At 38.1% G+C, this 27,850-nt stretch overlaps 1 protein-coding gene across 1 annotated transcript in view; it reads left to right on the plus strand.

Annotated features, from left to right (window-relative positions):
• rngtt (RNA guanylyltransferase and 5'-phosphatase) overlaps positions 1–27,850 on the plus strand; it is a 74,676-nt gene that overhangs the window by 5,179 nt on the left and 41,647 nt on the right. The window contains exons 5-11 of the mRNA XM_057352859.1: positions 3,273–3,348; positions 8,485–8,734; positions 9,433–9,542; positions 9,879–9,980; positions 13,867–14,002; positions 14,645–14,716; positions 26,655–26,819. Of these exons, the coding sequence (XP_057208842.1) occupies positions 3,273–3,348; positions 8,485–8,734; positions 9,433–9,542; positions 9,879–9,980; positions 13,867–14,002; positions 14,645–14,716; positions 26,655–26,819 (911 nt within the window). The remainder of the gene's footprint in view (positions 1–3,272; positions 3,349–8,484; positions 8,735–9,432; positions 9,543–9,878; positions 9,981–13,866; positions 14,003–14,644; positions 14,717–26,654; positions 26,820–27,850) is intronic.

The raw sequence follows: 27,850 nt of genomic DNA on the forward strand, positions 1-27,850 counted from the left end.
TTGGATGACGTAAGTAACAACTCTGGTTCAATGCTGGTCCAGAACAACTTCCTGTTTGTTTTTTTACACTATTTTTTACACTGTTTGAACAAACTACAAGAGCAATTATAATGGGATGCTAATATCTTTAAGATTTCATTTTAATTACACATGTGAGGTTTAAAATGATAATTAAAAATAAATAAAAACTCAAAGCGAAAGTGCTTCTAGACCAGTGTTTACATCTTGTGAAGTGGTCTATAAAATAGCATCAATACTGAAGCTGCTTGTGTTAAAATGTTATGATATGTTTTCTTCTTTTAATACCTGGATGTGTTTGGCATTAGGCTTGATCACCAGCCGGGTTTGGTCTGTTGGAGGTGCTCTTGAGTCATATGAGAGTACTGTCACACCACACACACCAGCGCGCTAAACTCAACCGCTAAATGAGACCGAGGACCGAGGAAGGAATATATGAATGCCATTGTTATCACCACGGCAACAGTGTGATTGACACCACAGGGAACATGAGCAGAGAGGATGACGTGGGAAGATCCCTGGAGGAAACTTGTCAAAAATTGCCAATTTAGTGTAAAGTGTAAAAGAGAAATCTATGGGGTGAAGTGAGGATTTTCATTTGACCGCTGAGAAGATGTGCCGCACAAACTCTCTCTCTATGTGCTTTTTATATCCGGATCAGGGAGGTGCGGTGCAGGTCTGGGTGGATAAATTCAGCTTTTCTGCAGAAGCAGATACTAAACATTAAAGTCCAGCGTGAAACACGTTTTGCTCTGCAGTGAAACTTGTTAGGGCTTTTATTGCTTTTCAAGCACCTGGAAGGCAATAAGCAGACAAAGAATCCCAAGGACAGCACTGAACAAGAGCTCTTTATCTAGAGACATGCAGAGGTGGGCATCAAAACAGACAATCGATGTTTGCTTTTCTGGACTCTGGATTTGGCACTCATCTCACCCCGGAGGAAAGTGTTAACGCTCACAGGTTTCACAGCTCAGGAGATTTGATGGAGTTGTTCTCAGTTGAAGTCTCAGCTGTTCTAAGGTTGTTCGGGAGTAATAAAAACAGAAAGAAAAGAGAGCGTAATTGTTGAAACACATGAAAAGTATGGAGGTGTAAAATGAATGTAGATTGTCGAGGTAAAATAATCTGCATTTGGGTCAATTTGATGAGAAATGTTTTAATGACATGTTGAGATCTTCAATAGGGATGCACCGGTATGTACGTTTTAGCTGATAACGGATTTTTTTTAACATTAGAAGCTGATAACCGATATATTTGCCAATATATATATATATATATAGCCTTTAAATATTAGAATACATTTTAATGAGCTATACGATAACATTAAAAATGACTGTTTATCGGCTGATAATATATCGTGCATGGCAAATTTTCTTGATAAATCGGAGCTCATCTCTTCTGAAACTCTAATGACAGACACATGTGTGACATTTCTGACACTTTTCTCAGGAGAAAAATCTGAGACACAGATGAGAATTACGCATAGATTTCCATTTGCTCTCCATTTAATAAAATAACACAGATATTAAAGTCCCAGTGAACCGGAAGTTGCAATAAAAAATTTCTTCCGTATTTTAACGCATTTCCAAGTAAAATGGAATTTCGAATGGAAAAAAACAGTGGGCGTGGCTTGTGTTTTTACACTGCGATTTAATTGGATGTATAAAAACAGCCGTAGTATTTTGAAATGGAACTAGCAGCAGACTGACATTTGAAGGGGAGGAGTTAACGGATGCTCCGCCCAAGCCGTAAGATGGATAGTCACTAGAGGACGAAAGTTTATGAGGGCACACACATTTTAAAAAGAGAAAGACCCATATTGATGAACTATTTACAATAAACGCTGCAATAGTTCATGAAAAAATAGGAATTGTAATTTTTTATTTCACTGAGACTTTAAAGAGATCTGTGATCTCATGGCAGGAAGACTCTTATAAATTTCAGTGCCTAAAAATTGGTGGGTTTTTCAGAAACAAAATGCCAGACCAAACATTTGCAGTTTTTTAATGATTGTTTTCTCCTGGTGTTGAATGGTGTATTTAGCTGTGTAGGTAATGGTAATGGTAATCATTTTCTGTGTAAGTTTCTCACATTATGTTTATAAAACAGGAAAGCTCACTATCATAATGCTAAGGCTGTTAGAGATGGTGGCGAGCGAGGGTGTTATGGCTGTTTGATTATGGGTGAAATCTGATCATTGGAAATGATTGAGTTTACCATCTCAGGTAATGTGATGTGCTGCAGAATCTGATGAAGTAAGAACTGCGCTTTAACAGACGCTAGGTAGCGGCCAGACGGTCTTTTCAGGTTTTTCGCATCACTGGAGGATTTTACCCATAATCCTCGGCGCTGTTTGCGCTCATTGCATCCCTTTGCTGTTCCTCTTTGTTGTGTTTGGTTGTTTTCTGCACCACACGGATATGATTCAAGCTTTTCATGTCCTGTCCTAATAATAAAAAATGATCAACAACGACAGCGTTTTAATTTTTTTCAAGTTGTTTCTTTAAAACCCCAGTGACAGTAGAGAAAGTGACTGAGAAATATTTGTTTGCAACAGTTCCGTATAAATGCTTTTGTAGAATCAATAGAGCTGTGAGGTGTGATATGAAATCGCACTGATGAATTTCTGGCATTTGCCGTGTTATTCTCTTACGAAATCGTTTTTTCCCTGTAGCTGGAAGATTTAATATCAGAATGAATCGCTTCGGGTGCGCCCATGTGAAAACGCTCGGATGATAAATCATATTTAATGGTAATATTGGAAGTATAAATATAACATTTATAATATGACGGCCTGTGATGAAGCACAAAAAACAATCAAAAACTCTACGGTTGGTTAAATTCGCTCTTTTTGCCATCGTATGACATTTAGTTAACGCCTGCTTTCATAAATAACGGGCGATTGATTTTTATATATTATTATTTGAACGGGGATATTTTTATATCAGTGGTTTTAATCGATCGGTCGTCGTATAACAGATGACAATGTTCACCAGACTTTATGCCAGTATTAAAGTTATGTCATTAATAAGTAAATAAAAACCGATATGGGCAGCTTTTCTGATATTGTTAATATATTGGTCAAATGTTGATGACCGTTCCGAATGTTTCTGGTCCTGTTCTGGAGAAGTCCTCAGTAATAATGAGATGGATTTCAGTGAAGCACTGTTGAATGGGTTTGGTAAGTGGGTGGCTTGTGTGAACAATCTGTGATTCAGGGAATGTTAGTCACTGTTGTCCTCTTGTCTCCGCAGGCGTTCACTGTACACATGGCTTCAACCGCACAGGCTTTTTAATGTGTGCCTACCTGGTGGAGAAAATGGACTGGAGGTCAGAAAACACACATGATCACACTGAACGCATGCACAGTAACAGTTGGGGGTGGGCGGTATGATCTTTTACCACGTTATGAGTCATTCCATATTACTCTCATGGTATATATCATGATGTAGATATTTTGGGTGACATGACGAAACAACATTTTGCATCATCATTCTGTGTGACAATGTGGGAAGCATCATCATATGACTTATTTGCTCTTTATTTGGTTGAATTAGCATGTACAAAACTCCTTCAGAAAGTGAACAAGAGAGAAAGAAATCCACTATTGTTGTTGTCATCGCCCCTTTAACTCCGTTCTGCTGCTAATGTACCACACAGTGACCCTCTCGCTGTGGGCAGCTCTACTAACTCTACTAGCTCTACTAGCTCTACTAACTCTACTAACTCTACTAGCTCTACTAGCTCTACTAACTCTACTAGCTCTACTAGCTCTACTAACTCTACTATCTACTAACTCTACTAGCTCTACTAACTCTACTAGCTCTACTAACTCTACTAGCTCTACTAGCTCTACTAACTCTACTAGCTCTACTAACTCTACTAGCTCTACTAGCTCTACTAACTCTGCCGCTGCAGGGAGCAGAACCCTCACGTCAATCCCAGTTCATATTTATTTCCATGTAAACTTGAAATTGAACGATATAAAACACAACAGTGCATCCTGTCATTTCCCTTTTTAAAATAGTCATACGTGATTTAGGCAACATATGACTACTGTTTTTTAATCAAATGAAATCTGATATAAAACACAATCCCTTATTAGAACGTATAACATGTTTGTTGAATACGTAATTTAAAAGCAAATAATTTAGTCAAAAGCACAAGGAAGCGCATCAATACAAAGTTAAATAAAAAATATAAAGTCATGAAACTTAACTTTTCCCTCAGTCAAAACGATTTGACCAGGTACAAATAAGAGATTTATAATTCCAAAACTGACCGTTAGCCGTATGCCCAAGATGAATTATATATCATGTTTAACTGCTACAGATATCAGACATCAGAGCCAGCGGTGAGTTTCAGAAGGACTTGCCGAGATGAGGCTGCGTTCATTTTTAAACGGACACCATCTTTATGAACCGACCACAGATTTGAACTTTAAACACATACATTCTCGCCTAAATCATTCTTAAAAATACATTTAGTCAAAAATGAACAATAATATTACGAACATTGTAAAGCCGTCTTGGTCTATTGCCGTTGCTGAGCAATGGCGCCTTTCAAACTGCAGCACCCAGAGAAGCGCCGCTTACTGACGCCGTAGGTTCCCTAGTTCGAGACCAGCAAGGTTTCGGGCCCAGTTCGGAACCAGGATCTTGGCACCGGCTCAGGATATTTTTGAGTGGAAAATCGCGGCCCGGTTCCCGGTTGGGCTCCAGGAAAACGGTTTTAGAGGAGTAGAACACACACTGGGTTCTTGTGGTGGAATAGTATGAATGCAACTTAAAAGCACTATTTTACTAAAATGACTATAGATTTGAGACTTCAGATAATCATTACATTTGTATTGTTCAGTGCAGTAATAATGTCATTGGTGACTGACTTTGCAGCAGTTTTAGTAGCATATTCTTGTCAAAAACCTTCTAGAGTTTAATTTAAGATAGTATTCACTCACAGATGATGCTTTACTGTTCATTTCCCAAAGATTGAAATTCTTTAGCAGTTACAGACAAATAAGGCGATAATTATCCAAGAAAACCATGACTTATAACCACTGAAAGGTCATTTGTAAGCAGTGTTGGGTGTAACTAGTTACTAAGTAATTAGTTACTGTAATGTAATTAATTTACCCTTGAAAAAGTAAAGTAAGGGATTACTCTTATTTTTTCTGTAATATAATTACAGTTGCTTCTGATGTAATTATAGTTTAATTACATCAGAAGCAACTGTAATTAAATTACAGAAAATACTTTGTGTAATATGTGTGTGTGCAGAAGAGGAATTTACATCAAAATTCAAAGTCTAAACTTTAAAATCCGTGCTTTAATGTATAATTCTCACATTTGTAATTAATAATAATACTTTATGTAGTTTTTTTTTAGGAGCCGTTTCATGTCTATCCTTGAATCACTTAACTCATCAAGGTTGATGTAGGATATAGAAAGTAATTAGTAATAAGTAATTAAATACTTTTTGGAGAGAGTAACTTGTACAGTAATCTAATTACATTATCGAATGTGTAATTAGTAACTAGTAATTAATTACTTTTTCAGAGTAACTTACCCAACACTGGTTGTAAGTCTCTGAGACTCCAGCAAACTCGTCTATAAATGGAAACACTTGGAACAGCAGTAGGTCTACCCTGAAACAATCTACTAACATTTAGATGAGAGCACATTAAAAAAACATGTGTGGCGGTGCAGAGGTCACTTCTATCGCTCAAGGTCAGTTTTTATGACTCATTCAAAATCCTGCAATAGGAGACACTGCTTGCAAACTACATATATTTGATCAATATTCATAGACCGTATGTGGTGGAAAGGTGCATGTCAAAAGAAAAGCTGGCTTTTAGACTATTAGACCGTTTTTAAATTGACATATCTAGTTTGAATGATATTCAACAATGGCAGTATTTCGGTATCAATTCTATACCAAAAAAAGGAAAAAAGCTCTGACTGAAATACAGTTTTTATGGTATTGGAAGTTTCATTTTGGTTTTATACTTTGAGTTCATTATTCTTGCCATGGAGAAAGTTTGGCTCATGAATAATAATAAGGTTAGGTGAAGTCCAGTAGACCTTCAGATTTGCCAAAATAGCAAGACCTGGCATATGAATATTCATTTCTTTATGTGACCGGGTGCTCCAGAAAGCTTACTTCAGTGATGAGTAGGACCTATTTAATATTAATAAGCAAAGACACAGTCGGGTCAGTAAATTTGAACTTGAGATGTTAAAAAGCATCATCAGCAGCTACACACAGAAGTACACATGCATAGCCCGTAGTCAGCTGTGAGCTCATCGTGGAAATATTTTCATTTTCAGAACTAAAATGTGAAGCTCTTCGATTAATGGGGCAGATTGTGTTACGTTGAGGTCAGACACTGTTAGTCAAGTTTTGGTTGTGTCTGTATTGTAGTTGTCATTGCTGTGTGTTGTTGTCTGCTCTGGATTGCTCGCTGGGGGATTGAATGAATCTCAGTCCATCGGTTTTGAGCGCATGTGAGTCACTGACCACAGCGAATCTGTGGAAGATTGCAGAGCCACTATTGTTCTTTACAGGACACACAACACCACAAGATGTCTTCTGACTAAAACTGAACATTTGCATTTCTCACCTCAGAAGACTTTATGCGACTGGTTGTCACTCGGAGCTTTATAGACTTTTGGTTGTTATTCTGCAGGAAGGTCGTCTTATCTGAGAAAGCACTTTTCTGCTACTGCTTTTTTGTTGTTGTTAAATCCCTTCACTTACTCACCTGCGGTCAGTTTAATTGAGTTTGCTGGTGGTGGAAAACAGCACATTCATGCCCCATTTTCAGAAGAGCTTTTTGAAAACCTAATACATTTTATCTTCTCTTGTCTATATTTTACTTGATCTATTATTATTCAGTTCTGTTTTTCTATGCCACAATATTTTCTAGTTAAATGAGGGCATTGTTAAGACATACAATTTTGCATTGACATTTCATTTTAAAATGTTATAATGCATTATTTATAACGAGTAATCAAAACAACGGGGCAAGAACATAAGCTGCGTCTGAAAGCGCGTACTGTGACGGTACGAACTGAATGTGAATGAGTAGCTACCTATCCACCGTTAAAACAGTACCTTCTGTATGGTGTGAGTGGGAGTAGTATTAATACATTTCGGACGTACTGCATCCGCAAATTGTGACCCGTGTGCTCTTTGACCTATGACGTATTAAAGGAGTAGTTCACATCAGTTTCCCCCCATTGACTTTCCATAGTAATTTTTATTCCTACTATGGAAAGTCAATGGGGCAAATTTTGAATTGAACTACTCCTTTAACTACAACCTGTACATAGGCATTGGTAAAAACATAATTTAGTCACCAGACATTAATTTATCGGCACTTACGTTCAAAAACGGTCATCCATCTTAAAGTATTTTGCTATTTTTATTTGATTAACTTCAAGCAAAAAAGAAAAGAAATCCAGCACACTATCAGTGCTTGCAAAAAAGACATTTAATTGGTATTAAAACGTTTCGGTCTCATGACCTTCATCAGGCAGATACAAACGTGTGTGAATACAAGTTCCCATAAAAATAGTAACGACACCAATCACTACAAGAGTTCGTCAATTACTAATCATACGTACGTCATTAGAGATACTCATTCATGAAAGTTACAAACCACATCAAATAACCTCACAAGAGTAACATTATACCATCCCCACATCACAAAAAAACCCACAAAATATTATGACATCACATTAAACAATGCTTCGTCATTCATGCCCATAGGTGATAAAGTTTGAAGGGTGAAGATCCAAAACAACTCCCGTCTCTATTTTATTCACTTTGAAATTTAACCATTGCTCATCTCCCATGGCATCATGGGATAGAGTAGTGTCCACTCACAAATCTCGACGGAAGCAGTATTTCTCACCCCCTTTGTGCACACTGAGGTTTCGGACATACTGTTGACTCGTACTTAATTTCACCTACTATATAGTATAGAAGTAGGCGATTTTGTATGTAGGGATAGACTTTTTAAATTGTCTTGCCAAAATGAAATGAAAAAGATTTGTGGTTGAATTGTAAATAAATAACATTTTTAAGGTAACTGATTTAGAGTAGTTTTTAGTTGCAAGCGTAAATAATTGCATGATGGGGAAATATGTTATAGGTGAAATTTGAAACATTTAGTTTGTTAGTAGTTCAATCATTTTTAATTGTAATAAAACTCATATTTTGAATTGTTTTTATTGATTATAGATGTACCAATCAAACAGTCCATCAGTGTTTTAATAAATAGGTATTTGTGTGATAAATGTGGATTTGCTCATATCTGGAGAAAAAAAACAAATGGCATTTTCAAATGCCTTAATGAATTTTGTAACATAAACAACAACAAATGATTCTAAACTTAACTGTTTATTCGTCAGTTTAAAAAGCAAGTGATTTATTTACATTTGTGTTGTTTTTTGTGTGTGTTAGCATCGAGGCAGCGGTCGCAGCGTTCACTCAAGCTCGGCCCCCGGGCATCTATAAAGCGGAGTATCTCAAGGAGCTCTTCCGGCGTTACGGTGACGTGGAGGACGCCCCGGCCCCTCCCGCCCTTCCCGAGTGGTGCTTTGAAGATGATGATGAGGAGGTGGACGATGACGGGAATCCGGTCGCTCAGGCTTCTGAACCCAGCTCCTCTCACTCCAGTCACGTCAAGAAGAAGAAAGAACGACTCAAACTGGCACGTATCGTCACGTCCGTCTTGTTATTCTTGCGTCTAATTTGACTTTAGAGAGATTCCTGCTTAAGATACATCTGTGTGCGCAATCTGTAAAATGATAATTGCTTGAGAAAATGATTTCAGTTCTTTCAGTGGAAAAGATGTTTATACTCTAAGCTGTCTAAATCACTTTCTGAGCAAGGCGTAATATTTCACAGGATTTAAGAGATATGTTATTTATTTCAATAACTTTACACCGTCAGTGCTGTTAACAGTCTCATGTTAGCAGGTGTAATGTTATGATTTTATTGAAACATGATATAAACAGTGTGACAGCCGATTTTAAACATGAATGTTTAGTGTCGCCCACGTTCGCCCGGCGCCCACTACAGTAGCTACTATAAAGATTAAACAGTAACATTTGACCTTTTTTTCTGTGCTAAAAATAAATTCTGCTTAAATCTCGTGCCGGCTCGAGGGTGAGGGTCCTCCTACATTCGCTTCAAAGTATCGTGGTAGAAAATCATTCCCCGTAACTCGCTGCAGGGTAAAAGCGCGATACAAACCCATTGTTGACAGCCAATCACGCACACACGTGGATGTATGTAACCTGCAGGATTTCTCTCAGTATTCTGCTCTCTGTTCACTGAGAATGTTAGCGGTGAGGACGTGACAGGCGGTCTCGAGCGCTCATGTTGTTTGTTTATTGTGAGTTTCAGGGGGCTGTGTTTCTGGAGGGGGTGTCTGTCAAAAGCGTCACTCAAGTCACGTCGCAGCCCAAGCTCGGCGAGATACAGCGCAAATGCCAGCAGTTTTCCGAGTGGGACAAGTGAGTCCTCCACCTCCTGATGTGTAAAATCACGAGGCCTGTAAATGTCAAGAGATTTTGAATGTCACACTTTCCACGGAGAGGATTCACAACACAGCCAGAGAGAGGATCGGCGACAGCGTAGCTTTAACCCCTGGAAAACCCTCACCTAGAGCGGTCACAATATACCGTGTTTGACAATCATTTGGAGACTTGGACGTGGCACTAGTTTTGTCCCTCTTGATGGAAAGTGTGACGTGAGATAACAGCAGCAGCTGTATTTCCTGATGAATTTTCCAGCCTGTCATTTGTGGGGTGTAATTGCATTATGTTTGTTTGTGTGATCTTGTCGGTCAGATCTGGGTTTCCCGGCGCTCAGCCCGTATCGATGGACCGCAGGAACATTCGGCTATTGGAACAGAACGTGTATAAGGTCAGCTGGAAGGCGGACGGCACACGGTGAGTACAACGACAGATCTCCAAATGTCAAAAGCATCACGACTTGGCAACCAAACTTACTACAGCTCGTGTTATGTGTATATGTGCGTGTGCTCTGTAGGAAGGAGGGTCAAACACGTTCTTGGTTAAAATGTACTGTACACATGTAAACACAATGGGCCTAATCTTACAAAATAGTGCAGAAATCACCCTACCGCAAGTTCACGTGTGATTCATGAAACATGCGTATAACACAAATCCCTTTGTACGAATGATCGGACATTGATAAATATGGCATTTTTGTCAGCTAAATATCATGCCCCTATTACTTTACGACAGAGAAACCCAAAGAAGAGAAGTCCACCCAGCCTGTGTTACTTAGCAGTTATTTGGTGATTTTTTATAGTTTTTTGCCAGACGGTACAGTGTAAAAAGACTGTAAATGATAGGATGAGAGAGGTGTACAGGAGCTGGGACTTGAACTCGGGTTTCCCACAGCGCTGAAAACACGAAATAAACAAAAATAAAGAATTTGGCTGATAGTATAGAGATGCACCGATATATCGGCCAATAGATCCTGTCAATCAAAAGAGGACAGAAAATGCGATGAATTTGTGCTCTGTAAATAGAAACCAGTTTGATGTTTAATATTACTAGTCATTACATGAATTAATAACATTCAAAGTTAAGAAATATTCATTTCATCTTCAGAATCTGCATCGGCAGATATCACTCTGAATAATGGGTGGAGAAATGTAGTATCGGTGCATCTCTGATTATGATTTTGTGTTTTCAGTAGAAACTGTGATAATATTATTATTGATGGCATGACGTCATGAGTAAATGGTAAGAGGGAATTTTTTCCTCTATTCCTTAAATATGAATAAATGCTTTGGCCGTCATTGTGTTATAAATGTTGGAGCTACGTTAAGCTCTTTTATGTGGGTAAAGCGAGAAGGGCCGTACACCACATGCTCTTTAAATGAACAGGATTCTGGTGTGATGTTAAGGTCATAGAGGGTGGTTTAATGATGGCGCAGGTCACCTCAGCTCCGTGTGTCTGCTGTAATGAGTCTCTCTTAACTCCTGCTGCTCGTGTGCTCGAACGGCATCAGACGTCCTCCTCAACATCATTAAACACACTCGCCCACAGCTGAGAAACTCCGCACACGATGCTTTAAACCCTGAATGAGTCAAACCCATCTGAACGGAAAGATGCTTGATTCTGTGGTTGTAATAAGAGCGTTTTCTGCTGATGTCTTTAACATGAGATGTGTTCTGACAAGCTCATTATCCTGCGCAGTGTCCGCTCATGGATCATAGAGACCAGCACGTGTCCCTGATACGTAATAATGACCAGACAAGAGAGAATGAGTGTTAATAGAACGTTTGCTACGCACTAAAAAATCATTTTCCATAACCAAAACAATACATACTTTTAGTGCATAGTAGTATAAGTAGGCGAATTATGACACTGCATGAAAGTTCTCGGCGTTAGTTGTGTCTCTTAGCAATTTATTCACAGCACTCATGGGTTTAAAAATGACAGCACGGGACTAGAGGGTCTCGATCACGCGCTTTAGATAACAGCAATCGCTGTGTCAACTTGCTACAGTAAAGCGCGTTACATTAAAAAACTATGGAAAGTGCAGCAGTGCAATGGGATTAACACATTCTTCATTCACACGCTCGCCCTGCCTCGTTATTTCTCACTAATAACTTCACTGAACATCACAAAGTGACGGTTTGGAATTAGTAACGGAAGTTTGGTTAACTATATGCTGGGCTTGAATTTGTGGCGGAAGAAAGTAGCTCCCCATTTCCTTTAAAAACCAGAGGGTTTTAAAGCCACTCCGATGTTGTTTCTGATTAATCTACACACGTGTGCCGTGGAACTGTTGTATAAATGCAATATCGCTGAAGTAGTCGTGTGACGGTGGTCTATATCAGCGGCTGTGATCGTCTCCTGTACTCGACCTGCGGCCTCCAGCCTCTCTCAACCCACTCCTACTCCAGCCGTATTGCATTAATAACTCTTTTGTGGTCTATAAGAAGGCATCCCTTCACTCGTCGGGTATTATTGCTTCTGGTTTGTACATTTTAATTTGCAGAAATCCTGAAAAATATGCGTTCTTTTTGGCCACATCCACATTCATTTTTACCTCTTTCAAAATAGAAACCTCTTGCATAAACTGATATCTTTCTGATGTCTGGACTTTTTTGTATTTTAGTCAAATATAAACAGATACAGATAAATACATCTGAGAATTTATATTTCAGAATTCGATTAAAAATGTCACATCCATTACGCTGAAATTGCCCTTTTATTTAATTTATAGTATAAAGTATGCTATATACTAGTATATTATATACTAGGATATCATTTACTGTATACACTATGTTTGTTATGTTTAGGGTCACTTAACTGGAATCTAAGATTGTATTAGTCTGAAGGTGTGTCTGAATTTTTGAAAATAGTTTTGTGGACAAAAGTATTGTGCAATTGTTTTTATTACAGAACTTGAATTGTATTTATGGACAGTGTTTTTAAATTGGATGATTTGGACTGAGAAATGACGAAAAATCAAGCAATAGAGTCCGTTTAAAGTCATCTCGATGTGAGACTTCAAGCTCTGCAAATTTATTAAAATGATGTCTCGATTATGTCATAGTCTTGGATGGTTTTAATCACAGCATAATTACAGTTATAAAAACACTACAGTATTTCATAAACAATGAAAGTTGTCAGTTTCATGGTGGCTTTAATAAGTTTACAGTTGTTTTAAAATGTTATGTAAAGAACAACCATCACAGATATCCATCTAATGTCACATTACCGTGTTTCTGATGAAGATCATCCCTTGGTAGGCGGCTCTCTAGGTGGTTGGAAAGATAATAAATCTCTTAATTCTCCTTTATCTTGTCTTCATCATTTTGGAAGCATATGTTTTGTCAGAAAATAACAGAATTGGCCCTGGAGGGAATTTCACTACCCTGAAATCTAATTATGCTCATTATCACAATTATTTCTCATCATTTTTCTGGAGGAAGGGAACAGCGGTCACAGTCGACTCAGCGCTGTGTTGTTGTGAATCACTTCCTGCAGTGGACATGCTGCTGGGATGTATTCTTCTTCATCTGCGTTTCTTTTTTCTGTCAACTTCTGATCAGAAACTGTGAAGACATGCTTTCAGGAAGGAGTATTCACCAGAAAATCAAGATTCTGCCTCACACTCATGCCAGCGCAGATGTACATGACCTTTTTCTTCAGCTAAACACCTTTCTTAAATGATATTTTTATAGTAAAAAAATTAAAATGATTCAAAGCTTAATTAAAAAGACTGTTTAATAGTATTTATAATAGAAGCGCTTGAGGGTTATATATATATATATATATACAGTATATGTTCTTTTTTTGTTTTACTTTTACAATTTGATGTATTTTTTCCTTATTTGGTTTCAATGCCAGAACTATTCAGTTATTTTAAATTTACACACAAAAGGTGAAAAAATTAAACCTTGAATATTGTCAATTTTGCAACAACAAAAACATTGTTAATAGATTATGTTTTGGAAATAAATCTGAAATGATTAGAATTTCAGTTTCGTTTAAAAGATTTTGTTCAATAAGTTTTAAATTTATTTTTAAAAGGTTGTCATTGTTTTGTTTGGATTAATGAGCCGAGTATCGTTTTATCCCTTGAAGCGATGGACCACTGCACCGTGTCCAGTTGCACGTGTCCATACATTTGTACATGGTATAAAATCTAGTGTAATACATCACATCACATCACATCACAATCTTCTCTATAATTATATAAAAGCTTCTTGTAGTCACATCTGCACTGAATGATGACAGTCTGAGGCCTGGGGTCAGTCATTCTGTGCGTCTCTTGTGTTTCCACAGCTACATGATGTTGATCAATGGAAAGAATGAGGTGTATATGATTGACCGAGACAACTCGGTCTTCCACATAGCCAACCTGGAGTTTCCCTTCCGGAAGGATCTGCGCCTTCACCTTTCCAACACACTTTTAGACGGGGTGAGTTATTGAACGTCTGGTGATCTGCTCAGTCAGTTAGTGGCGCGCTATTCCAAACCGATAGATGTCAATAATAGCTATATTATGACATGTTGAGTTGTGGTGTCTTGCTCTTTAGTTGTGATGAAGAGCATCTGATGATTTGCGAAAGTGTCATTGTGTGCTTTACTGGAAGAAAGAACGTCTATATCTCTTGAAAACATGAAACCATCAAGTCATTTTTTAGGCAGACTGTCAATCTAGAAGTTGCAGATTTATATCAAAATTAATTAACGAAGTAAAATTGATTCATAGACATGCATTCGTGAAGTATTTATGAAAAAAATCTGTCTGATTTATTAAACCCACACACTTATAGCTAAAGTTGTAGAGTGCATCGTAAACATTTCCTTTAAAGATTCTTATAATATGTGCAATTTTCTGTTTTGTTTTAGGTGCAAATAAACTAATATGTGTTTTACATCCATTTTTGTCACGCCAGTGAAACTTCCTTTGATTCACGTGTGTCTTGTTTTAAAGACAGTTCTCTTATTCTAACATCGTTGTATCTTTACTTTTTCATGCGTACGTTATTGCATTGCTCTTTGGATTTTATAAATGCGTGTTCTTCCACCTCATTATTCTTCTGATTTAAATTTCCAGGAGATGATCGTGGACAAAGTCAACGGTCAGCCCGTCCCGCGTTATCTCATCTACGACATCATTAAATTTAGCGTGAGTACAGCGTTCACGCACTCACCTCATCTCCGTAATGTGACGTTTTTCTGTGTAAAATGCAGAACCTTTTTATCTGCGGGAAGGCTGACGGCTGGTGAAATGTGCAGGGTTGTGTTGGACGGATGGCTGGCGTGCAGGGTTTGAATTATAAGAGGGTTTGGTAATAAGTCATTTCAGAAGAACTACTTCATATATTCTGCTGCAAGATTATAAAGACGAATGTTTATTTCTTTGGTATAGCACCTGGAATGTGTATGAAAGAAGGTAAATAGGATCATTCTGGATTACGTGTTGATTTAATTTAATAGAGTAATGAAACGCTCAGATCTCTGTGACGTCTCATAAGTTCGGGAGGAATCGTGAAAGTCTCCAGCAGTATTTTCTGCTCTAGAGATCTTTAATTCTAGTAATCTTGCAGTACACCATCTGCGTTTGGTTGGTTCATTCGTCAATGTGTCAGATGATCGCTTTCATTAAAAGATTAATATTAAAGTAGTTATAGTACAGACTAATGCTATATGTCATAAAATCTGAAACCATCAAGCTTTGCCACATGTGTCATTTATTAGATAGATTATCCATCTCGAAGGTGCAGATTCATTTACAGCTTAAAATGAATTTATACACATGCATTCGTGAATTATTTATACCGATACCGATTTAGGCTTTTAGGATTTCAAGAATCACAAGTCTGGAATGGTTTTCCGTCTGTGGTTTATTGAACACGTGCTCATATAGCTGAAGTTCTTATTTGTGGTGTTATTACTTATTAGTGATCTGAAGAAACTTTGTTTCAGTTGACTTTTGCACAGCGAATGAAAACAATACTTGACTTACAGTAAAGGAGGAAGATATTCATTTATCATTCAGATAAGAACACAAAACTCCAGAATCATAGTGCTGACTTCTGTCCAGCTCAAAATCTAGTTTTCTTTAGTGTTTATTAAAGGGGTCATATGGCACGAATACATGTTTTTCTGTGTCTATGGTGTGTTATAAGTTGCTCATGCATGTATTAAACACGTATGATTGCAGAAATGAAAGTGTGGGAACAAAAGAAACATTCTATGTAAAAGCGAATGCTCACCCAGACCTGCCTGAAACGCCTCGTGTAGCCACACCCCCACAAATCTACGTCAGTTGGTGGTCTGATTTGACTAAGACCGCCCAAATGTAGACGCAAGTAAGGTGGGCGTACCTGTCAGTAAAACTGAAGAGGAACCTGATGTTCCAAATATGGTCAGAGGCGTCACACGCTTGCAGTATTCCACCAATCACTACGCACTGGTGAACTGGCCAATCACAGCACACCTCGGTTTTCAGAGCCATGAGCTTTGTTAAAAATCTACGCGTTTCAGAGAGGCGGAGCAAAGAGGAGATACAAACATGCACAGTGTGTGGAAAATACAGCGTTTTTCAACCTTAAATCGTGTAGACACATTACATGACATCTATAACAAACCATAATATTCATTTAGCCGTGTCACATCACCTCTTTAAAAGGATAGTTCACCCAAAAATGAAAATTCTGTCATCATTTACTAACCCTATAGTCATTTCAAACCTGTATGACTTTCTTTGCAGAGCACAAAAGAAGATATTTTGAAGAATGTTAATAACCGGACAGCGGTGAAGCCATTGACTTCAATTGTATGGACACAAAACCAATGCAAGTGGATGGCTGCTAGGGATGCCACCTCTGTTCGGTCAACAACATTTTTCAAAATATCTTCTTTTGGGTTCTGTGGAAGAAAGAAACTCATACAGGTTTGACATGACAAGAGCGTGAATAAATGATGACAGAATGTTCATTGTTGGGTGAACTATCACTTTAAGAATAGTCGGTGTAGTAGTTTAAAGAGTAAACCTTGTATTCCAGGAGCATATGGTTCATCATCTCATCTCTCTTTTTGTCGTCCAAGACGCCCTGCAGGTTCTCTGAACACCCCTGCTGTCGTCTGGCCCGTGTTCGGTCAGCTTCTGTTGTGTTCACCCGTTGAGCTTGGCAGTCGATACCTGACGCCCTGTTTTCATGTTGACATAGCCAACTGCATTTCCTCCTCTGAGATCATTACATTTCACTTGGATTATGGATTCATGGTTCTGTCGGCAGTAGTTTAGCAAGTTTTGCATAGGGTTGCAATGGAAATGGTGTGGAACGCTGACTATTCAAATGAAATGAATACATAATAATTCTACACAATCTTTGATTCAGAAAGGGGTCACCCTCTTTTGTATTAGTTTGATCATTTACAATAAGTCATTTAGCAGACGCTTTAATCCAAAGCGAATAACAGAGAGTTCAGGGAGCAATAAGCAATATGTCATACAGGAGCAATAAAACAAAAGGTGCTAATACAAAGTTACTAGTTTCAACAAAAGCCAGACCACTACCAGTTGAGAGAAAGAGAGAGGGTTAGTGTTCTTTTTCTTTCATTTGCCTGTCAAGTGTTTACAGAAGAGATAAGTGACTTGAATCTGATACGGGCTTCAGCCGGTAGGCAGTGGAGGGAGATGAAAAGGGCCGTCACATGGAAGACTGCTGCGTTCTGAACCAGCTGGAGCGGTTTGATAGCCTTTGCAGGAAGACCAGCAAGGAGAGCATCGCAGTAGTCCAACCTTGAGATAACCAGGACCTGGACCAGGAGTTGTGCCGCATGCTCAGTGAGATAAGGTCTGACCTTTCTAATGTTAGCTATAAGGCATATCGGCATGACCGCGTTGTCTTTGCAACATAATCATTGAAGGAGAGCTGGTCATCAAATTTAATCAAATTAATTCACACAGAATTTTCACCCAAAGTTCACCCAAAAATGACAATTCTGCAGAAGATAGTTTGAAGAACGTTGATAATCGAACAACATCAAACCCCATTGACTTCCATTGTACGGAACACACAAAACCACCGAGACATTTTGCAAAATACCTTCTTTTGTGTTTTACAACCGTACGAGGAGGAATAAATGAAGAGTGAATTGTTATTTTTAGATGAACCTTCCCTTTAGGAATGACTTTGACGTTTCTTTTGTATTAATTGTGATGCAGATGTTGTGTGTTTTGACAGACCGCTCACAGCCCATCTGCTTTCAGTTTAACAGCCATCATTTGTGATAACAGCCTAATGTCAAATGAAAACTGCGAGAGCCGTTCCTCACCTCGCTCATGAAATTCTATTCTTTTATCTACGATTTGACAAGAAGGAAAAATAGTTTTCAAACAGGATGCATTCGTGAATATTGCTTGTAAACATTCGGTTAGTTTTGCATTGCTGTGGTATTCTGAGACCTGTTCATGATCATGACACGTGAATCGTATGTGTCTGTCTATGGATTCTGAGTCGGTTAAGATTACAGGAGGACAGGACGGGTGTGAAACAGATGTTTAGCTTGTATTGTGTTAGGAAGGGCCTTTATAACTTCAAATTGAAACTTTTCTTTATTATTATTTTTTATTGGATAGCCGGTGTAGAGGGACAGCGGAACATAAAGTATAAAGCAGTACTGCGTAAAAATAAAGTATAAGCCAGACTTCTTTATTACTAGTCGGCTGTCTGTACATTCTGAGACACTTTAAAGACTCGGCAGACACAGAAACACACACGTGTTGTTATAGTGCTGCTGCAATCCAGAATCACTTTATATTGCTTAAATAACTACTAATACAATTCATTAATGGCATTAATCAAAGTCATTTAGGTCACATAAACACATGATGTTGATATTTGGGGAATATTCATTAAATAACAGCAATACTGGCCCCGGTCTTCAGTTTTGCTCCGTGAATTTTCCTCAGTATCTTTTCCACGAAGAACGGCTGACATGGAATGATATTGATTTTTTAATTTGAGCTGTTGGGTACAGTTTTGTGGGAGAAGTCAGTTTGTTGACGTTTGACTGCATGTAGAGAGTAGTTTTGGTTTTAGTTTTATTGTGATTTTGTTGTTATTTTGAAGTACACTGTAAAAAAATGACGTTATTTTTCTGCTAGTACGGTATCTGTTTATTTTACAAACATTTACGTTATAAAAACAACTGTAATAAATAAATATGGAAGAATCCTTCATATTATTACTGTGTATTGTGCCCTATTTTTAATTTTTTTACAGCGTAGCTTTATTTTTAGTTTTATTTATTAGTTTAGATTCTTTGTTAATTTTAGTTGATTTGTATCATTTTACTTATATGCCTTTGTCATTTTGTTATTTATTTTTTTATTTTTTTATGATGAACAATTTAACAATTTTAGGGCTTCTGCTTATTTCAGTTTGTTTCTGAGGCAACATTTCTAGTTCATTTAAAGTTTTCAGTGACAATGAATTTATTTGATTTCAATAAACGTTTTAATAGTTTCAGTTTTAGTAATCTGTAATAACCTTGAAAAGTAAAAAACATGTTGCGATTTTGGGTTTGAAACCGAGATGGTAAAGAAACCGAAGCCTAATATACTGTTGTGCGTGTCTGAAGTACTGGCTGTCAGTAACCTTGAGCAAAACTCATTGAATGTTTCAATGTCAAAAATCTTTTCAAGTTTATACTATTGACTTGTCGTCAGAAGTCCAGGATTGATTTTTCTGTGCAGTCGTACATCACTGTCACTCATCTCTTCTATTAGACGGCTAGTGAAGCAGAGATGAGTAGCATCAGCTCCGGCCATGTTTCACCATCTGGCACCTAATCTGGTTAATCTCATGTTTTCATTTCTGCTCTTCAAACAAAATGCGTGTCTTTCACACATCACGCGGAACTGAAAACAGTGCCGGATCCGGTTTGTCAGTCCTTGGAGGCCTCTGGGCCTCACACATCATTGGAGCGTCCCTGGTGCCAGACCCTTTATCCTGTACCAATTAACGTGCTTTAGTAAACTGTCATACAAATGGTAAGCTCACACTGAATGCATGGATGACCTCGCTCGTGCTAAAGGCACAGAGATTCCCGAGAGCCCAAACGGTCGACTCACTGGTTGCTGGTGTCTCGGGTCGTGTGGCCTGGGGCTTTAGAGACCCCCGCTGGGCCGGTTTTAGTTTTTACTTTGAAATATTAATGCATTGTGCTGGAGGCTGAAAGCTTCCGTGGGTTCTTACATTTTCATCCCGAGGTGCTTATACAGTATGTGAAGAAACAAAAAAGCACTGAAGCTGCATTATATGAACTTCATCCATTTTCATGTTGGTCACCGTGTAGTCAGATTGTCCCTGAAGGTAATCTGGTGTCATTGCCACGAAACCACTGACACATCATGGCAGTAAAGATTTTAATGATAAAACATATCATTCGGCAACACGACAAATGATCATCATAAACATAATTGTGTTCTCTACCTTGCACAAAGCGTCATTTTAACACGGGAATGAAATTTTAATGCATTGTATTGCTGAAATTCTCATGAACGTAACACATCCTGATTTGTGTGTGTGCGTTATATGTTGCCATTTAAACACATCAGTAAAATTAAAACATTCTGGAGAAATGTTCTTCTAGATATTGAAAATAAACATCATTGATAGAATATTCATGTATAACAAATATGAAGAAATGGAGGGAAAAAAGAAGTGTCCATGACTGCTATTATCATCCTCCATAACATTTTGAATGACTGTTCACACACACACAGATGTTGACATGAAGTTTGATTTGATGTGAAGAAACACATCTGCCAGTACCTTTCAAATGACTAGCAGGTTAACAGATGGTTTAATATTCTCTTGTCACGCTGTGTACACGACTTTAACACGATTTAAACAATATTACATGTCATTTTTGAAAAAACGTTATTTTAATGATGCTTTTAAACATCTCATAACTTGTTTTTAATGAATAAAAAGGAAGTGCTTTTTAGAGAGTCATGTTTGACACCTTGAAACAAAGATTTTGTAAAAAAATCACTTTTAGTTGCATATTAGAAACTATGAAGATGACTAGGTATATATATACTGTATATATATACATCTCCCAGAAATTGTGTAGAATCGCAGATAAATAAGACGACAACTTCAACACTCCAGGTTTGCCTTACGCATCAGGTGTCTGAGACTACTTGTGTTTATAACTGGCCGCTTCTTCACCTGTTTAAGATGTTTATGGAACTAACCGCCTTTCAAATGTGCACGGCAACGTCCTGGCGCTTGTAAATGAGTTCTCTCTGTTTGGGGAGGAGAGTGTTTTTTCTCCTGATGGTTTGTGAAGGCTCTCGGAGGATTCACCAAATGTAGAGTGTGGCTGCACAACAGACCCGATCACATTGAGTCCCAGACGCCGTCATTCTCTGACAGGCCTTCAGATTTAACAACGACATCTGTTCAGTAGCAAACTCATCATTCAACAGAATATCAAGCCGATGCACGCGGATTTGTGCTCAGGTGATGTGTCTCTGCTGCAGATTCTGTCCGGTTTGTGAAGCTCAATGCGTTGCTGGGACGTTGAATCAGTGTTGTGGTGATTTTTTGAGGTGTTTAATGCATCTCTCTCTCTTCTCTTGAGCGCAGTCATTCTGCACAGATACACTTCGCTTGCATTTAGCTGAAAATGTCATTTTTTGTACCTGTAACACTGTTTAACGCAGATGCCCATCTTTCACTAATAGGATGCTGTATTCTAGTTTGTTGTTGTCATGTCAGTTGAGAAAAGAAGTTCTCTGAAAAGAAGTAAAAGAAAAGAAGTATTCTGTCCATCTCCGTATTTTTATAAGCTTCATTATTGCTGTTTGATATGGAATGGTTTCTTAAATATAGACGAGCGTTTGATTCGTCTGCGGCAATATGCACTTGAAAGTTTCCTGCGGTGACTCAGACCGCTGCTTCGGCTGCTCTGCGATAGCAAAACAGAAAATTGCAAATAAGATGAAGAATTTAAAGTGGCTGCTTTTGGAAAAGGCCTGCTGTTACATGTTAAATCTCTCTCTCTCTCTCTCTCTCACTCCTCTCTGCTTTGACTTTCTTCACCAGTGAACGTTTCATCTGGACTTGAACATTACAAGCGCTCATTAATGTGGGTATACCGTGTAAATGACTTTATAAATGTTGTTTTATGATTAGTGGTGCTTCCCAAAACAAGCATCACTCTTACTATTGCTTATTTTTGAGGTTTGTGTTTCATAAAAGCCTCTAAAACTAAATATTAAACTGTAATGCATTACCAGATTACATCATCTGACCAGATTCACAGTTACGTTGGGGCAGAATTAGGAATAGTTCACCAAAATATGAATCTTTTTAGGTGTTGTATGTCTTCCTTTAGCTAAACACAAACTATTAAAATGTCTTCGGGATTCAAAAGTCTCTATTTCTAAGATAATGAACATCAAAGTTTGATTTCAGTCCTTAATTTCACTTTGATTTCAATCTTTGACATGACATCACTCAGTCAATATTAAATATGTCAAGGTTATATTTTCCCAGAATGTAGTATGATTTTATGTAGAAAACAGAAACAGACCGCGTCAAATGTGCTTCACATGAAAAAATACTCCAGTATTTACTATAGTAAACTGTCGTGAATTGTTGTACTGTATGCTATAGAAAATGAGTAATGGTTTTATTATAGTAATTCTGTATACTAAGTAGATTAAAACTGTTTTGTGTGTATTTATTACCATATGGATAACCAGAGTTTTACTACAAAAACATAGGTAAACTACAGTTACTGTAGTAAATCCACAGTTTAACTTTAGTAACCATGTTTTTTGTTTTATTTGTATGATTAAGTTTCGTAAGGCATAGTATAATTACTAAAAATGCTATAGTACTTCCTCTAGGAAGATTCAAAAAGCACTGTAGTATCTAGGAATTTTACTACAGTTTTACAACAATAAAAGTGTCAAGATCATATAGATGAACACAAATGTCTTTTGCATGTTTCACTTTTTACCCTAAATTATCACACAGAACAAGTAATGCATTTCAAACTAGAGATGCACAGATATATCGGCCAATAATCGGAGTTGATTTTTCACACTCTGCTATCAGCCAATGATCAGGGCCGATATCCTGTCAATTTATTATTAGATCCTGTTTAATAATAATGGTCATTATATGAATGAATAACATTCAGAGAGTTAAGAAATATTCATTTAATCATCAGGTATGGGCAGATATCACTTTGAAAAATCAGCTGTCGGTATCGATGGAGAAGATCAGTGCATCTCTACTTTTTGCATAGCAACACCCTGAAAAATAAATAATCATTATTACTCTCCTCAATGTTTTATTTAATTAAATCATACAAAATGAGAGATGCACTGATAGTCAATTTCTCCACAGATACCGATAGCCGATTATTCAGAATGATATCTGCCGATACAGATTCTGAAGATGAAATGAATTCACTTTCTGAATATTATTAAAGGCGGGGTGTCCGATTTCTCTTAGCCGTTGTTGATGTTCAAATCACCAAAACAAACACACCCCTACATCGGCTAATGTCCGTCCTGTGCACCTTACTGCTGATTGGCAACAAGGTTCTTTTGGTACTCTGCCCGACTCATTGTCTAAAGCGTCATTCGGAAATCGGTTACCCCGCCTTTAATTCATATAAGGACTATTAATATTGAACATCAAACTGGTGATGTCTCTTAACATTTTCTATACACAGAGCACAAATTCATTGCATTTTTCCGTCCTCTTTTGATTGACAGGATATATCAGCTCAGATCGTCGGCAGCTTTTAATCCATTAACTGTGGAAAAATAGCTTTTATATCGGTACATCTATAATAAAAATATTTGATCTTGAATCAGATATTTGTGTCCAGTTGCTGAGATCATGTACAGCTACTGGTTGTTATCAAGAAATCCCTTCAGGCCGAAACAGGAGGTCCTGATCACCCTGCGGGGTTTATTTTGCCATAATAACCGGCTGACTTGGTTATTATCCGTTACTGGAAGTCTTGGTTGAGTTTCCATTACAGAAGTGAGTCTAGAGGAGCTCTTTTAACAGACAGAAGGACTTTCAGTCAGCGTTTAATGCAGGAAATCTCTCTCTCTCTCTCTCTCTCTCTCTCTCTCTCTCTCTCTCTCTCTCTCTCTCTCTCTCTCTCTCCTGTGTCTCAGTTCAGAGCATTAGGCCCATCTTACATTCATCTGTCCGCTGAGATCAGCACTGAATTGTGTTCACTTGTGTTCCGTCGTGTGATTCCATCGCAGATATCTTTCACAGATCGCTTCAAATCTATTTTGTTATCCGATCCGCAGCCTTAGATAGACGTTAAGTGAAGAGGTCAACCTTCGGTTTAGTTGTGACGTCGCTAGGCGGTCCCATCGGAGCCATAGGATACGAGGCCCGAGAGTGCTATGTGGAGATGTTGCCATGGAGATGGCCGCTGCGGTCGTGATGGAGAGAAAGCGAGGTGGATTATTTCCAGGACTTATCGCAGCCGCTCTGATGCACGCGTGCACACCATCACCACGTCTGTTCCTCCAACACGTTTGTGCTTGAAGACAAATCAATTGAATTGAGAGTTTGATGCTCGAAGCCTCTTTCTCAGACTTACTGTATTTATTTACACACTAGAGAAAACAGATCGAGCGCTGGACGGACAGGAATGTTTTGATGATGGTGTGGTTGAAATCATGAAAAGTGTGTTTGTGAAAGCACAGATTCTATCCGGCGGTGCTCTGACACCAGTGTGCCGTCGTTCATATCCAGACGTCATAACACATTTACACTTACAAGTCATTTGTCTTTCTACGCTAAATGTTGCGTGAAGTGACACTATTTCAGCTAATCGGAAAATATTTGATTTGATTTATATGCAGCGTGATTTATAGACCAATGAGATTTCACTGTGGGCGTGGCTACCCTAATACACAGAACAGAATCTTAAACCAAGCTACTAGTAAATCAAGGGATAGTTCACCCAAAAATGAAAATTCTGTCACCATTTACTCACCTCCCTGTTGTTCCAAAATGGTGTAAATTTTGTTGTTCCACTGCACACAGACTGAGATATTTAAAATAATTTTCTATCATACAGTTCTGGGGCACCATTGACTTCCACAGTAAGGAAAAAACCTACTATGGTGCTCAATGGTGGCCCAGAACTGTTTTGTTTCCCATATTCTTCAGACATCTTTTGTGTTCAACAGAACTAATCATTTTGTACAGTTTTTTATAACAACTTGAGGTTGAGTAAATGGTGACAGAGTTTTCAGTTTTGGGTGAAATATCCCTTTAAGAACGGCATCAAGAACATTTTTGATGGTCTTGGTCGTTTCTTAGGCTCAAATGCATTTGGTTTTGCTCTTGTCTTGCTCTCAAACTAACATGACTCAGATTTTATTTCAAGACTGCAAAGAGGTTAATTAATTGCCGGTGCATTGTTTGATTTATTTGTTAACGGCATCAAATATAATAGATTTTTGCACAATTTTTACAATTATTATGTTTTTTTATCAGGGCTCTAGACTGCGACTAAATTGGTTGCATTTTGCCACTATTTTTCCTGCCAGTGCGACAATTTTTTCTTAATGGTCGCACCGCTGCGACTGTCAAACTGATCAATATATCGTTTTTGCGTATTATAAATTTAATGCGCAGAAATGTTATATTGCGCAAGCTGCGCATTCAGTCACTCATTTTCGTCTCCCCTCCTTCAACCATTCCTTATCTATCTGTGGCCCCGCCCCCAAAGACGTAATTGGCGGGTAAGAGACGAAGGACAGAAAGAGCAGACGAGTGAAGCGCTCAATCTCGCAACAAAAATAAATATGCAGAATACAAGAATTTCCCCAGCTAAGGTACAAAACAGCAAAGATAACGAAATGTGTTGCAAGTATTGTATACGTGTGAAGCTAATGCAAGAAACACGTGTTTAAACTTTAAGCACTAAACTATTGTATTAAGATCTCTAACAATACTGCAAAGCATACAAAACGTTATACGTCACGTTAAATACTATTTATTTGTAAGTCGCTATTGATAGAAGCCAAACGTGTATCAATGCAGCTGTCATGAAGAATAATCACTAAAAGCCTTCAGGTCTCGCGGGTTGTTTGAGATGCGCGCGCCCAGAGAGTCCGAGCACAAAATACTAAACGGAGTTCTCCTTCACGCCTTCTTACTCTGAAACGGACATATTAACACAAAATAACCTAAAAATTCCCATATTAACAAGAAACCTTGTCAAGGTATTCAGTTTGTTTCGTGACCAAACAGTTGGGAAACAAAACACGTGATCCAGTATATTGCGCGAGCTCTTAAAGGGGCAGCAGCATAATAAAGATCTCCGTTTATAATGTTCATCAAACAACAACGGACGGGCCCAAAAACACTCACTGATGTTAAAGAAATTGTGTTCTCTCATAGGAGTCGTTCACAACAAATAAAGGAAGAAAGTAGCTTTAAGAAATATATGGTTAAGTGTAGAAAGAGAGTTTACATATACTATAAAATGATTAAATCATAAACCATGATTTGTATTAATTTCTAATTGATTTATTAATGTATTAAACACATTTTAATGAAGTTTTAGTGATTCTTTTTTCTTATCTCACCCCAGGACTCTGGTGCTATCAAATGAAGGGCTGGTGCCACCTCTCTCAAGTGTTAGTCTAGAGCCCTGCTTTATGAATATGAGCACGATTGCAAATATTATTTTTTATATGAACATTAACAAGAGGTTAACTTTAGGTGACTAACATTTCTTCAGTGTTGAAAATAGTTCCATACATATCAGCTCTTAAGTATTTGCATTTGTTTGCTCAAGAAAGCCAAAAATTAGACCTTTGCGATTACATTTTTATTTGATTATGACTTTTTTAGGGTTGAGTTTATGTGGCTCGTTCAGATGAATTTGAGAAATGCTGGTCTGGTCTGGTCTGGTCTTGGTCAGGTCTGGTCTCAGTGCAGTCTGCATTACATTTGTTTGAGATAAAGTTTCTGTGTGATATTTATCTGTGTGTAGACCTGAGAAATCAGTTGTTTGTGTTTGATGTTGTTCTTCAGGGTCAGCCCGTGGGTCAGTGTGACTTCAACAGACGTCTGCTGTGTATGGAGAAGGAGATCATCTCTCCTCGCTTCGAGAAGATGAAAATGGGCCAGATCGACAAAGCCAAGGAGCCCTTCAGCGTCAGAAACAAGCCCTTCTTCGACATTCATGCGGCACGCAAGGTATTTACTCTGAATCTCAGCAGATGTTTGTGACCGTGTGAAAGAGAAGCTGCTGACTTTCTGACTTCAGCTTTTGTGGCCAAATGAGTTGTGGTTATTTGGCACTTTTTGTAGAACAGGGTTTTCGAAGCAGAAATCCTCTAGTGTTTCTTTAACTCTGTTGGTGGAGCGTTGTGTTTGGAACGCAAAGGTTGTGGTTTTGAGGCCCGGCTTTGAACGCAGTGTCTATCAAATGCAAAAAGGAGAAGGTAAATCCCATTTTTGTGAAAACTGTAGACATCTTAAATAATCATTAAATATTAAATGTGGTATTGAAAGTACATCAGATGTCTGCGAAACACCCAAAAACAGTTTACAGTCACAACCTTGTTATTGGAATTTACTGTACCGTCTTATTGAAAAAATTGTCTCACATCATGACAGGAAGAGAAAGAAAATAACAATATTCCATTTAGCTTCATCTAGGCAAAAATTGAAGGTGAATCCTTTTTGCCTGTTTTTCCATACATTGTTTAATAAATTTGCCCAAAAAATGTGAAGTTACAGGGCTGCAACAATGATAAACCTGAGATAAATGATTTTAAGATTCAAACAGAATTCACTAGTGTCTGTTTCTTCCAGATAAACCTCTCGGCCATTATTAGCATTATAAGTCTCATGGATTTGTGAGACTGTATTCTCAGCAAAACTTTTTTTAACTCAGTAAAACTCTCTCTCTCTCTCTCTCTCTCTCTCTCTGTCTCTCTCTCTCTCTCTCTCTCTCTCTCTCTCTCTCTCTCTCTCTCTCTCTCTCTCTCTCTCTCTCTCTCTCTCTCTCTCTCTCTCTCTCTCTCTCTCTCTCTCTCTCTCCTCTCTCTCTCTCTCTCTCTCCTCTCTCTCTCTCTCTCTCTCTCTCTCTCTCTCTCTCTCTCTCTCTCTCTCTCTCTCTCTCTCTCTCTGTCTCTGTCTCTCTCTCTCTCTCTCTCTCTCTCTCTCTCTCTCTCTCTCTCTCTCTCTCTCTCTCTCTCTCTCTCTCTCCTCTCTCTCTCTCT

This window comes from Triplophysa rosa, linkage group LG15, assembly GCF_024868665.1.
Source record: "Triplophysa rosa linkage group LG15, Trosa_1v2, whole genome shotgun sequence".
In the NCBI taxonomy this organism is placed as follows: domain Eukaryota; kingdom Metazoa; phylum Chordata; class Actinopteri; order Cypriniformes; family Nemacheilidae; genus Triplophysa; species Triplophysa rosa.